Source organism: Rhinoderma darwinii, chromosome 1, assembly GCF_050947455.1.
Source record: "Rhinoderma darwinii isolate aRhiDar2 chromosome 1, aRhiDar2.hap1, whole genome shotgun sequence".
Taxonomy (NCBI): domain Eukaryota; kingdom Metazoa; phylum Chordata; class Amphibia; order Anura; family Rhinodermatidae; genus Rhinoderma; species Rhinoderma darwinii.
Window position 1 is genome coordinate 276,811,803 of NC_134687.1, and position 14,754 is coordinate 276,826,556.

The following is a 14,754-nucleotide window of genomic DNA, read 5'->3' on the forward strand; positions in this document are numbered from 1 at the left end:
AGGAGGAAAAGCCGGTGTTCGGCTCGGATCTCCTCAGTCCTGTAAGTGGTGCGCTGCTTGATCCTTCAGTCATCATCTAAAAGTAAAAAAAAAAAAAAAACAGAAAAATGTAACGCCTACACTGCCTCCCCAGTGTCCCTGTGACCCCACCAATCCCCTTATCCACCCATTTCATTTTGTTTCCTTTTTGTTTTATAAAAAAAATTGTAATAAAAATAATATATATATATATATATATATATATATATATATATTTAGCGTTTAGGTAGCGTTAGGTAGCGGCAGGTTTAGAGCGTTACTTAGCGTACTTTTAATTTTTGTTGTATAAAAAAAATAATCTAAAAATGTTTAAGAATTGTTTAGTGTAAAACAATTCTTATATAAAAAAAATAATCTAGAAAATAAATCTGTGTGTTATAGGTAGCGTTAGGGATTGGGCATCAATTTGCATTAGATAGGTGTAGGGATAATAAGGTACGTAGTTTATAGTAGTCGTTACACAATACGTAGTGTGTGTTAAAAATATATATAAATATATTAGAGCTACAATAGTGGCTCACTGGACATTTACAGCAGAGGAAGTGTATGCGATGATCTGTTCTGATACAGACACCGCAAGCGAAAGTGAGGAGCAGTTTTTATTATCATCATTTCTAGTAGCGACAGTGATGAGCCCCAAGCACAGCGGAGCAGGACTAGTGAAAGTCAGCCCAGCACAAATGCTAGTGACCCTGATTGGTAGTCTGCAGCCACATTTATTCTCCAAATTCCTGATTTGATATCTGCCACAGGCACAAATTTTAACACCATTGGATATCGCGAGGGAGATTTTTTTTTTATTTTTTTTTTATTATTATTATTATTTTAAGAAGATTTAATTGATCTAATAGTAGTTCAAACTAATTTATATGCCAACCATTTTATTTCAACTCACCCCAATTCATTTTATGCCAGGTAAAACAACTGGAAGTCAGTTGACAAAGCAGAAATGCTGAAATATTGGGGACTACTATTGAACACAGGCTTTGTAAAACAGCCAACTATAAAATCATACTGGTCGACGGATGTACTGTACGATACGCCTCTGTATCGTGCAGTGATGAAGCGTAAGCGTTTTGAGGCCATAATGAGGTTTATACATTACTGTGATAATGCACAATGCCCCCCAGCAAGTGACCCCAGCCATGATAGGCTATTTAACCCTTTCAGGACCAAGGGTCATCGATGTCTCAATGACCAGCCCCATTTTTTCAAATCGGACGTGTCATTTTATGTGGTAATAACTCTGGAATGCTTTTGCCTATCCAAGCGATTCAGAGATTGTTTTGTCGGGACATATTGTACTTTAGGTTAGTGGAAAAATTTGGTCAATAAATTCATAGCTTATTTGTGAAAAACACCAACATTTAAAGAAAATTTGCAAAAATTATAATTTTTCTAATTTTAAATGTAATCTACTTGTAAAACAGATAGTAATACCACACAAAATTGTTGCTTATTAAAGAGGCTCTGTCACCAGATTTTGCAACCCCTATCTCCTATTGCAGCAGATCGGCGCTGCAATGTAGATAAGAGTAACGTGTTTGTTTGGTTTTTTTAAACGAGCATTTTTGGCCAAGTTATGACCATTTTAATATTTATGCAAATGAGGCTTTCTAAAGTACAACTGGGCGTGTATTGTGTATGTACATCTGGGCGTTTTTACTTCTTTTACTAGCTGGGCGTTATGAATAGAAGTGTATGATGCTGACGAATCAGCATCATCCACTTCTCTTCACAACGCCCAGCTTCTGGCAGTGCACAGACACACAGCGTGTTCTCGAGAGATCACGCTGTGACGTCACTCACTTCCTGCCCCAGGTCCTGCATCGTGTCGGACGAGCGAGGACACATCGGCACCAGAGGCTACATTTGATTCTGCAGCAGCATCGGCGTTTGCAGGTAAGTCGATGTAGCTACTTACCTGCAAACGCTGATGCTGCTGCAGAATCAACTGTAGCCTCTTGTGCCGATGTGTCCTCGCTCGTCCGACACGATGCAGGACCTGGGGCAGGAAGTGAGTGACGTCAAAGCGTGATCTCTCGAGAACACGCTGTGTGTCTGTGTACTGCCAGAAGCTGGGCGTTGTGAAGAGAAGTGGATGATGCTGATTCGTCAGCATCATACACTTCTATTCACAACGCCCAGCTAGTAAAAGAAGTAAAAACGCCCAGATGTACATACACAATACACGCCCAGTTGTACTTTAGAAAGCCTCATTTACATAAATATAAAAATGGTCATAACTTGGCCAAAAATGCTCGTTTTAAAAAAAAACAAAAAACGTTACTCTTATCTACATTGCAGCGCCGATCTGCTGCAATAGGAGACAGGGGTTGCAAAATCTGGTGACAGAGCCTCTTTAACATCCTCCATATGTCTACTTTATATTTGCATTGTTTTTTGAACATTATTTTATTTTTCTAGGACGTTACAAGGCTTAGAACTTTAGCAGCAATTTCTCACATTTTCAAGAAAATTTCAAAAGGCTATTTTGTCAAGGACCAGTTCAGTTCTGAAGTGGCTTTGAGGGCCTTAGGTGCAACATAGACCCCATAAATCACCCCATTTTAAAAACGGCACCCCTCAAAGTATTCAAAACAGCATTCAGAAAGTTTATTAACCCTTTAGGTGTTTCACAGGAATTAAAGCAAAGTAAAAGGTGAAATTTACAAATTTAATTTTTTTGCCGAAATTCATTTGTAACACATTTTCTTCTGTAACACAGAAAGTTTTACCCGAAAAATGTAACTCAATATTTATTGCCCAGATTCTGCAGTTTTTAGAAATATCCCACATGTGGCCCTAGAGTGGTAATGGACTGAAGCACCGGCCTCAGAAGCAAAGAAGCACCTAGAGGATTTTGGGGTCTCCTTTTTTTAGAATATATTTTAGGCACCATGTCAGGTTTGAAGAGGTCTTGTGGTGCCAAAACAGTGGAATCTCCCCAAAAGTGGTTTTGGAAACTACACACCTCAAGGAATTTATCTAGGGGTATAGTTAGCATTTTGACCCCACAGTTCTTTTGCTATATTTATTGGAAAATGTCTGTGAAAATGAAAATCTACTTTTTTTCTGAAAAAATATAAAAAAAATGTACTTTTTACAAGGAATAAAAAATAAAAAGCACCCCAAAACTTGTAAAGCTATTTCTCTTGATTACGGCAATACCCCATATGTGGTAATAAACTGCTGTTTGGACCCACGGCAGAGCTCAGAAGGGAAGGAGCGCCATTTGGCTTTTGGAGCGCAGATTTTGCTTGGTAATAGTTCTGTTTGGGGTTTTGCTGGTATTTCAGTTTAGAATGTGGGGGTATATGTAAGCTGGGCAGAGTACATCAGGGCATAATAAGAGGGTATAATAAGGGGGTAAATAAATAATTAATAGATGTGTGGCAGGTGTCGAACTGATAAATGGTGCCAAATCTTATCCGCTTTTGGACACTTTGCACAATTTCTGTCGCTATATTCTGAGCGCCAGAACTATTTTTAATTTTTTCTCCACCGGAGCTGTGTGAGGTCTTATTTGTTACGTTACAATCTGTAGTTTTCATTGGTACCATTTTAGGGTAAATGTGATTTTTTGATCACTTTATTAGATTTTTTGGCAAGCAAAGTGACAAAAAAAAAAACATACATTTTGACAGTGTTTTATGTCCTTTTTTTTTTTACAGTAATCACTGTGCGCTATAAATGAAATTTTACTTTATTCTGAAGGTCGGTAAGATTACGGCGATACCATATGCATATAGTTTTTTTTTATGTTTTGTGGGGTTTGCACAATAAAATCACTTTTCTATAAAATTATTTCTTTTTTTGTGTCACCATATTCTGAGAGCCATAATTTTTTTATTTTTCAGTCAAAAAAGCTGTGTTAAGGGCTTGTTTTTTGCAGGACAGGTTGTAGTTTTTATTGGTATTATTTTGGGGTACATGCAAATTTTTGATCACTTTCTATTCTATATTTTGGGAGGGGTGATGACCAAAAAAATAGTGATGCTAGTATTGTTTTTTAATTATTTTTTGTGGTGTTTACCGTGCGGGAAAAATAATATTATAGTTTTATAGTTGGGGTCGTTACGAACGCGGTGATACCAAATATGTGTACTTTAACAGTTTATTTTTTTTCCTATAATAAAAGGCTTATTATTTTTATTACTTTTTTTTTTTACTTTAAGACCTGCAGCACTGATGGCTGCTATAATACATTACGCTACCTAGGTAGTGTAACGTATTCTAAACCGTCAGTGTGACGGTCCTCATAGGCTTCCGTGAATGGCAGACCGGAGGCCGTTGCAACCGACCGTAGCACCCGCAATCGGTTCTCGTGAAAGTTTGTTGTAGCAACAAACTTACCAGTTTGTTGCTACAAAAAAATTCCCCTGCGATCACATGATCTGGGCCTGAACCAATCAGGTCCCGGTCATGTCTCTGGGACCAGAGGCAGGGGTTGACAGCGCGATCTGGGTGTCAGCACTACTCTGAGACACCCGGATCGCGCTTTTAACACCCACTGTGAATTCACGGCGGCGCTGCACAGAGCCCAGCAAGCGCCGACGTGAATTTACTGTGGGCAGTCAGGAAACGGTTAATGACGGTGATCGTATTCTCTGCAGCCGAACCAATCGGTTCGGCAGTCAGAGAACAGGTTGCTGGGGAGCCGCAGACACTGACATAGCCGGCATCCGAGAGCTTTTCACAGCGCTATGCCGGCTGGAACAGAGATCTGTATATACACGTCCTAGCAGCACGGGGTATGTGCGAAAAGGACGTGTATGTACAGATTGTCGGCATGAAAGGGTTAAAATTAGGCCTCTTACAGATCATTTCAAATTTTACATTTGCAGACGCATATACCCTTGATAAAAATGTTGATGTGGATGAATCCCTGGTTTTATTTAAAGGGAATGTGACGCTAGAAAAAAATGTATCTTTTTTTTTAGTTAAACAATTAGTGTATAGGTGATTAAACATTGTTCTAATTTTTTTAATTTTTTTCACGAGTCAGGAAATATAATAAATTAGATTCTAATTTATAATATTTCCCAGTGCTGGTCACTAGATGGAGCAATTCCCAAAATTGCAGCATTGCATGTGGTAAAGCAACCACATTGCTTTATGCTGCAAAATTTGAGAAAACTCACTCGCTCTAGTGAGCTCTCAGCATCCCCCCCCCCCCCTCCTCCTCCTCCTCCTCCTCCTCCTTTATCCTGGCTAGTGCCGGGAGAAACGAGGGGATTGAACTGTCAAACCTCCTACACGGTGTGTCACCATTTTTTGAGCGAACACACAGTGTATTAGGTTTACATACACTAGTAAACACACAGTAAAACACTTACATATACAGAAATAACTTAACTGCTCCAGCCGCTGCCGCTCCCTCCGGTCCGTCCGCTCCGTCTGCTACCTCCCGCTCCAAGTGCACAAGTCCGGAAGCCGCGACCGGAAGTAGTAATCTTACTGTCCGGCCGCGACTTCCGGTCCACAGGAAAATGGCGCCGGACGTCGCACAGTTCAACTTGGACTGTGTGGGAGCGGCGAATGCGCCGTTCCCACACAGACGGCGTACAGCATAGTGGATGGAACGGGCCCCGTTCGCATTCACTATGGGACTGTATGTGCCGTATTCCATGTCTGTATGTGTCGTTAATCGACACATACAGAAATGGAAAAAAAAATGGCAGCCCCCATAGGGAAGAAAAAGTTCAAAAATAAAAAAATGTAAAACACAAACACACAAATAAATATAAAAGTTTTTAATTAAACACTAAAATCAAACTGATGTAAAAAAATTTTTTTTCGTGACACTGTTCCTTTAAAGGTGGGCTCAAATTTTGTCATATATACCCACCAAGAGGGCCAAATATGGCACGAAGGTATATAACATTTGTGAGAGCAGCACTGGTTTTATCCATCGTTTTAGGGTACACGAGGGAAAAGACACCCAGATCAACCCACCAGAATGCTCACCCATGCTTAATGTAAGTGGCAGAATTCTTTGGGACCTAATTCACCCGCAGTTGGACAAGGGTCATCACCAGTATATAGATAATTTTTATACATGTGTGCCCTTGTTTCAATGTCTATTGGCTAGAGAAACTGTAGCTTGTGGCACAATTAGACGGACCCAAAAAGGCCTTCCAAAGACACTGGTAAATTTAAGGTGGTGAAAAGAAAACCCTTTGTAAGGGTAGTTAAACTTAAGGGTAGTTAAATAAAGAGACAAAAAAAGATGTCTTTATCTTAACATCAATCCACGCAGATGAAAGCAACCCTGTTCCTGTGCGTGGGAAAGATGCCACCATTTCTAAACCCAAACAACATGGGAGGGGCGGACCTTGCCGACCAAATGCTGCAGCCTTATAGTGCAGTATGAAGTCTAGGGTCTGGTACAAAAAGTTGGCAGTCCATCTGATGCAAATGGCACTTTACAATTCTTTTATCATTTTTCGGAAGGCAGGCAACTGCGGACCTTACCTGAACTACCAGGAAAAAAGTCATAAAAATCTTAATTTTTAGACACCAGGGTGGGGAGGCCAGGGCTACAACTTCAAGTGAGGCCAGCAGGGTGAATCCAGGACAACATTTCCCTTCCCAAGTGCCCCCAACCGCTAAAAAGACAGGTCCCCAAATGAGGTGCCGTGTGTGCTTAAAAAACGGAATTAGGAGGGACACAGGCTACCAATGATGACAAACCAGGGCTGTGCATACACGAGTGTTTCCGAATATATCATTCCTCACTAGATTATAATGATAGATAATTTTTTTCTGTCGAATTTATTTCTACTCCTGTTTTGTCCCTTCAGACATTTCTATTTTTTAATATTATGATCTTTTTCACCCCATTTTTCCATTATCATATTGGCCACTCTAAAAATGTAAATTCTCATCATACCCCTAGATGAATATGATGTTTTTTTTTTAATTCTTAGAATTATTTTTCTTTGGCATAACACCTGAAAGCGCCTGCAAGCATAAAATGGCACTTGGAACAAGCTAGAATTGCGGCATGATGTTTCTCTTTTATTTCATGAATTTCTAATAAGCAATCTGTTACTTATCAATATACTATGGGCTTTATTTTGCTAGTGATTAGTTGTTTTGGGCACATTTCGGTTCCTACCTTGCCAGGCAGAAAGCGGTTATGTTGTGCAAAAATTTCTCTCTCATATAGGGATTGATGGGGCTAAAGAGATGTGGTACGACCTCCTCCTCGCATTATGCGAGGCGTCTTTGACGGCCGATCATTTGAGCTGTTCTTCATTGAATGCCAAATAAACTTTGCCATCAACATGTGCACTACAACCCAAGATAAATATCTTATGGGGTATCATTTTCTAAGTGGGAACACTTCTTGGAGCGGTCATTATTACAGCTCAATTCCTTTGCATGCATGAAATGGGGCCCTGGCATTCATTAATTTGCGTTCCTGAAAGCCAAAGGGCGCTTCCTCCATTCTAGGCCCAGCCATATTTCCAGTGAGCAGATTAGGGCCACAATGGGGAAATTTCTGAACACAGAAGAAATAGCAAGATAAAACGAGGGGTCCATTTCCTTAGTCTCCACTGCTTTGTAAAAAAAAAAACTAATGGTCAAGAAAGTAACATTTGTGAAGAAAATTATTACGGGGTTTCGTTTTCTAAATGGGGTAATTTATGAGGAGTTTATATCTTTCTGGCAGCTCAAAGCCTCTCCAAATATGCAGTGGGGCCTAAAACATTTTTAAGCAAAAATATATGTGCTGAAAGCCACCGGGTACGCCCTTCATTTTGGGCCCTGCTGTGTGTCCAGGCAGTGAATTAGGGCCACAATGGGGGTATTTTTGATCACAGGAGAAACAGGACGATAGATTTTGGGGTGTGTTTCTTAATTTTCATGTTCGTTTTACAGAAAAACGGTCTTTAAAATGACACATTTGTGAAAAAATGTAAATTTGCAGGAGTTCTTACAAAAAAAACTGTGGGGTCAAAATACTTACAACACCCCTTAATGAATACCTTAACCCCTTAAGGACGCAGCCTACTTTGGGCCTTAAGGCTCAGAGCCCATTTTTCAAATCTGACATATGTCACTATGTGCTAATAACTTCGGAATGCTTTTACCTATCCAAGCGATTCTGAGATTGTTTTCTCGTGACACATTGGGCTTTATGTTGGTCGTAAAATTTGGTCGATACAGTGGATTGTGCTTATGGATTGAAGCACAGGCCTCAGGAGCAAAGGAGCACCTAGAGGATTTTGGGTCCTTTTTATTAGATTATATTTTAGGCACCATGTCAGGTTTGAAGAGGTTTTGTGATGCCAAAGGAAACACCCCAAAAGAGACCCAATTTTGGAAACTACACCCACAAAGAAGGCATCAAGGGGTGTAGTGAGCATTTTGACTCCACATGTGTTTCATAATTTATTAGAATTGGGCAGCGAAAATAAAAATGGAATTATTTTCAAATAAGACGTAGCTTTAGCTCAAAATTTTTCATTTTCTTTACAAATTAAAAGGAGAAAAAACACCCCAACATTTGTAAGACAAATTCTCCCGTGTACAGCAATACCCCATATGTGGTCATAAACTGCTGTTTGGGCACACGGTAGGGCTCAGAAGGGAAGGAGCTCCATTTTGCTTTTGGAGTGCAGATTTTGCTGGATTGGTTTCTGGGCACTATGTCACATTTGCAAGTCCCTGTGGGACCAAACCCCCAGAAGTAACCCCGTTCTGGAAACTACACCCCTCAAAGTATTCACCTAGGGGTGAAGTGAGCATGTTGACCCCGCTGTTTTCCAGAAATTTGTGTGCACTCGATGTTGCAGAGTGAAAATGGCAATTTATCCATAGATATGCCAATATGTGATGCCCAGCTTGTGCCACCATGAATAGACAGCTCTTTAATTATTATGCTATGTTTCCCGGTTTTAGAATCACCCTACATGTGGCCCTAATCTTTTGCCTTAACATTCTAGAGGGCTTAGGAGTGAAAGAGTACCATACGAAATTGAGGCCTAATATGGCGACTTATCAAGTATTGGTTCACAATTGCCGGGCTCGGATGTGAAATATTAACAGAAACCCCTAAGAAGGGACCCCATTTTGGAAACTACACCCCTCAAGGCATTTATTAAGGGGTGTAGTGAGCATTTTGACCCCACAGGTCTTTTCCATAAATGAATGTGCTGCGGATGGCGCAAAGTAAAAATTTTAATTTTTTCCCTAGATAAGCCATTTTAGAGGCAAATATGTTGTGGCCGGCTCGTGCCACTGGAGACACACTGCCCAAAAATTGTTAAAAGGGTTCTCCTTGGTATGGCGATGCCATATATGTGGAAGTAAACAGCTGTTTGGGCACACTGTAGGGTTCAGAACATTTGGCTTTTTCTAGCGTTATCTTGCTTGGTAGTAGTTTTGCTTGAGTATTGCGGTTTTTTTTCCCGTTAATAATGTGGAGGCATATGTAAACTGGGCGGAGTACATCAGGGGCATAGTCAGGTGGTACACGAATGCGGTAAAAAAAACAAAAAAACAATAAAATTATCCATAGATGTGTGTTACGATGTGAAGCAATCCTTTCTGCACAGGCCTGTGTCCTTACTTATCCCCCTCTTGGTCCACACTCCGCACCTTTGCAGTTTGGGGAATTTAGCTGGGAAGGGTTGTCCTGGTATAATACGGGCGCCGTCATTTCTAGCAGATATGTTTGGGCCCTACTCTTCCTGGTTCATAAATTACATGTTAACTTTACTGTGCGGGTCAGTACGATTCCGGCGATACCAGATTTATAGCACTTTTTTATGTTTTACAACTTTTTGCACAATAGAATAATTTTTGTATAAATAACGCAATGATGTGAGAACTATAACGTTTAAAAAAAATGTCGTCGATGGAGCTGTATGAGGGTTTGTCTCTTGCGAGATGAGCTATAGTTTTTATAGGTACCACTTTTGGATACATGCGACTTTTTGATTACTTTTTATTCCAAACAGAAATTCTGGTTTTGTTTTTTAGGTTGTTTTTATAAGGCATTCACTGCGTGGGATACATAACATAATATTTTGTAGTTCAGACCGTTAAGGTCGCGGCGATACCAAATATGTAAGCTTTTTTTTTAATAATAAAGGACTTCATAAGCGAAAAAGGGCGATTGTGTAACATACAGCTGACACCCTGGGATGATAGCACCTACTCAGCTTCTGAGCCGGTGTCCCCCATTTGTTATATGGATACGGCAAATTGCGGGAAGAACTCGCTTTCCATGACGTATCCAATGTCGGGAAGGGGTTGGGAAAGTGTTTGGGGTTTAATCAGTATTAGTTTATGATATATTCCCATGTAAACATTCAAGTGAATGATATATTTTACTTTTTAGTGTCTTTGTGAAATTTTACAGTGAGTCTAAGGCCTCCCACACACGAGTGTGTTTGGTCCGTGATATACAGTCCATATGTCGGCCGTATTTCCTGCACCGAACACACTGCAGAGAGCCGGGCTCCCAGCATCATATTTATCTACGACGCTAGGTGTCACTGCCTCGCTGCGGACAACTGTCCCATACTGCAATCATGTTATCAGTACGGGACAGTAGTTCCGCGGAGAGACAGTGACGCCTAGCGTCATAGATAACTATGATGCTAGGAGCCCGGCTCCCTGCAGTGTGTTAGGTGCGGGAAATACGGCTGACATATGGACCGTATATCACGGACCGAACACGTTCATGTGAATCCGGCCTAAAGGGTTGGTTTGTGTCTAAAGGAGTCCAAAGGCTAGAGCTACAGTAATGACTTAGACCAATCAGATTTAGTCAGATCTATATTCTAAGAGAGCTAGACAACAGTAGAACTCCTAATGAATATTCGTAGGCAGCCATTATGTCAAGATACCCTAAATAAAACTTAGGACAGTGGCAGTGTAAATTATTGGAAGAAAATCACTGTCATATAGTGCAGAATATATGCATCAGTTCATTCTATAGTGATTGCTTTAAAGTCATAGAAAAACAGCATTTTGTTAAAACACGCTTTCAATTTGATAGGAAATAAAAATAACAGTACATAAGAATGAATGATTGGAAAAATAAATGTATTTAATTATCAGTTTTCTAAAAACAGAAATAGACAGTAGGGATTCAATGTTTAATATTTTTAAATATTGTCTGCTGAATCCACAGGTTTATTGTACATCTGTACAGTACACGCATGAAAATTGTGAAGTTCAAATATAGGAAGGTAAAGGTTACATCGTAACTCACTTCAAATCGGCAAAACTTTATTCAATATTGACTGACTTTTTGCCGTAGAGGACATAAGTATTATATAAATTATATTATGTATTGGCATTTTGTGTATTGGTTTTATATATGAAATTTATCATTTTAATTTGGACAAGAGACCATTCAACTAAGGCCTTATGCACACGACCGTGCAGTATTTACGGTCAGTAAATACTGCATTGACGGGCTGCGGAGTGTCATCCGCATTTGCGGACTGTGCTCACAGTAATAAGTATAGGAGCACGGTCCTATACATATATAGGAGCTGTAGAAATGACCTGCAAAAAATAGGACATGTCCTGTTTACGGACCGTGCTCCTATACTTATTACTGTGAGCACAGTCCGTAAGCAGGACATGTCCTATTTTTTGCGGGTCATTTCTACAGCCCGGACACACGCCTGTAAATATACGGGACGGTGTCCGTGATCAATAGAAATTAATGAGTCAGTATTTTATCCACAATTACGGATCCGTAATTGTGGATAAAATGTATGGTTGTGTGCATGAGGCCTAACTGTTTGAACCTCTGGATCTCACCACTGATGGTTTCGTCCCCAATCATCCATTTGTGTGTACCATTTTTATATTGTAATTTTTTAGTTTTTCTTTCCATCGATTTAGGTATTTAGTTAATATACCCAGTCGATTTTTTACACTAGTAGACCTTGTCATTAGCAATTACGTTTTAATTGTGGTCTATTTTTCTCATGAATGTATATGTATTTTTCCCTCACTCACACGATTATTATTATTTCATTTACACATGGCTCTCCATGCAGAAATTTGTACCTATTTTCACTTTAAAGCGAGTGAAATGTGGCCCCACCATTCACTAACGATTTTGAGTAATGTTCCGTACTGTAATCATGATTACAGTACGGGACAGTATTCCCGGGGAGAGGCAGGGACTCCTAGCATCATATATAACTATGATGCTAGGAGCCAGGGTTCCTGAACTGTGTTGGGTCCCGGAAATACGTCCGAGACACGGTCCGTGTATCACAGACCGGACACTGCTGACTGAATAAGCCCTTAATTCTTATAAAACCTAAAAGGGGTGTGTGATCAAATTAAAAGTATATGAAAAAATATGATGGTATATTTAAGGAAAAAATATACTGAAACAAAATTGGCTGAAATAGATCTGAAATAACTTTAAAAAGTGTATTTTTCCTTATCCCGAAAAAATAATTTCTGACATGAATGTACACCCACCTCAAATCGCTGGGAGTTTACTTTCTTGCCTCGCTTGTTCCATGTGACCCTGGGTTTGGGATCACCAGTAGCTTGGCACACAAAGGAAGCCACACCCCCAGAAACACCAATTTCATCAGTGGGCCTTTTGATAAACTCTGGAACACCTTAAGAAGAAACATAACAAATTATTTAAGTCATATACCTTATGGTAATAAACAAGCTAGAAACCAGATGAAATCGATGTGGTTAAATAAAATAGTAAGGGGTGTAATAAATGATAAAAAGAAAGTTTAAACTACTAAAGCAAGAGAGTAGTGTTGTGGCATTAATTATAAAGAAAAAAATACCGTAAGTAAAAGACAAAGGGCAGCAAAGATTGAAACACTCGTTGCCAAAGAAAGTAGAAATAACCCAAAAATATTTTTCAAATACATAAATAATAAACTGAAAGTGTTGGCCCTCAAAATAAATCTGGGTATAATGGTGGAGGAGGATGAAGAAAAGTCCAATCTATTAAACGCCTTTTTCTCTACTGTATTTACACATGAAAATCCAGACGACATGATTAGGGATAAAGTAAATTCTCCATTAAATGTCACCTGCTTAAACCAGCAAGAAGTGCAGCGCCACCTTAAAAGCACCAAAATAGACAAAATCACTGGGTCCGGATGGTATTCACCACCGCTTTTGCAGGAATTAAGTACCGTAATAGACAGATCCTTATTTCCGATATTTAACCCCTTCCCGACATTTGACGTATCCATACGTCATAGCCAGGTAGGGAGGGGGGCGAAGTATGGAACGGGCTCACAGAGCGGACCTGCTCCATACAATACGGGTGTCGGCTTTAGGTTACGATCCCGCTGGTTTAACCCGTTAAATACCGTGGTCAATAGTGACCGCGACATTTAAATAGTTGAAAAGAGACGACCCCCTCTAGCAGCTCATCACGCCCCCCGCAATGCAATCACAGGGTGGCGATGGTTGCTATGGCTGCCTGGGGGCCTAATAGAAGCCTGTCAGAAAGACGATATACAACAATACATTTACAATTTTTTACAGGACTTAAGTAATGACGTTTCTCCATCCTTTGTGAAGGGGTGGGAGAGGGAGCTTACTTCGCCCCCGTCGCCGGCTGACTGGTCAAAAGCATTTGCCTTGTGCCATAGATTCTCTATCTCTTGTAAAGCCCAGGAAACTAATTACAAGATATTGTCTAGGTGGTAGTAATAGCGTATTGTCGTGCGAGTTAAATAATAGTATATTGTATATAGTTTGGACTTTTACAGATGCAGTGATACCAATTTTTTTTTGTATTACATTTTTTTTACATTGTGCTTGGGGAATAATAGGAAAAGGTTTTTTTTAACTTTTAATATTTTTTTTAAAATGTATGTAACTTTTTTTTTTTTTATTTTTTATTTTTTTTACACATTTTATTAGTTCCCCTTGGGGACTTGAACCAGCGATATTTTGATTGCTGGTGCAATACACTGCAATACAAATGTATTGCAGTATATTGTCATTTTTACAGGCTCCTGCTAAGCCATGCTGGAAGCACGGCTTAGCAGAGGCAGACAGAAGGCAGATCTGCCATGACAGCCATCGGCACCACCCCCCTGATTGCGTTGCGGGTGGGGGGCATTGGGCTGTCGGAAGGGGCCGTCCCCCTCCTAACGGTTTAATTGCCGCGGTCGCTATTGAACGCGGCATGGGGTTTTCCCATGGGGGACATTTATGACATATCTACAGAATATGTCAAATTTCAGATAGATGCGGGTCCCACCTCTGGGACCCCCACCTATATCTAGAACGAAGCCCCCTAAACCCCGTTCTAGCTTTTTGTGCTCACGTTGACTACCGGCCACTTCCTGATTACATGGTTGGTAGTTACAGAAACAGCGTAACTCGCTGAGCTAGATAGTAGTGAATGGCAGTTACGGAAGCAGCGTAGCATGCGAGCTACGGTGCTGTTTCCGTAACTACTATCCAGTTCTATGGGAGTTACGGAAACAGCGTAGCTCAGCGAGTTATGCTGTTTCCGTAACTCCGGATCATGTAATCAGTAAGTGCCCGGAAGGCAGCGTGAGTACAAAAACCTAGAATGGGATTTAGGGGGCCCATTCTAGAGATAGATCCCCCTCTGGGACCCACACCTATCTGACTTTTATGACATACCCTGTGGATATGTCATAAATGTCCCTCATGGGAAAACCTTTAAACTAGTAAAACGGCCAGGAGCAGCGCGATCGCTGTTTT

At 40.2% G+C, this 14,754-nt stretch overlaps 1 protein-coding gene across 1 annotated transcript in view; it reads right to left on the reverse strand.

The window, feature by feature from the left end:
• The window catches only part of PTPRS (protein tyrosine phosphatase receptor type S), a 523,802-nt gene that overhangs the window by 376,214 nt on the left and 132,834 nt on the right, over positions 1-14,754 (reverse strand). Inside the window, exon 3 of the mRNA XM_075864303.1 lies at positions 12,514-12,659. Coding sequence (XP_075720418.1) covers positions 12,514-12,659 — 146 coding nt within the window. The remainder of the gene's footprint in view (positions 1-12,513; positions 12,660-14,754) is intronic.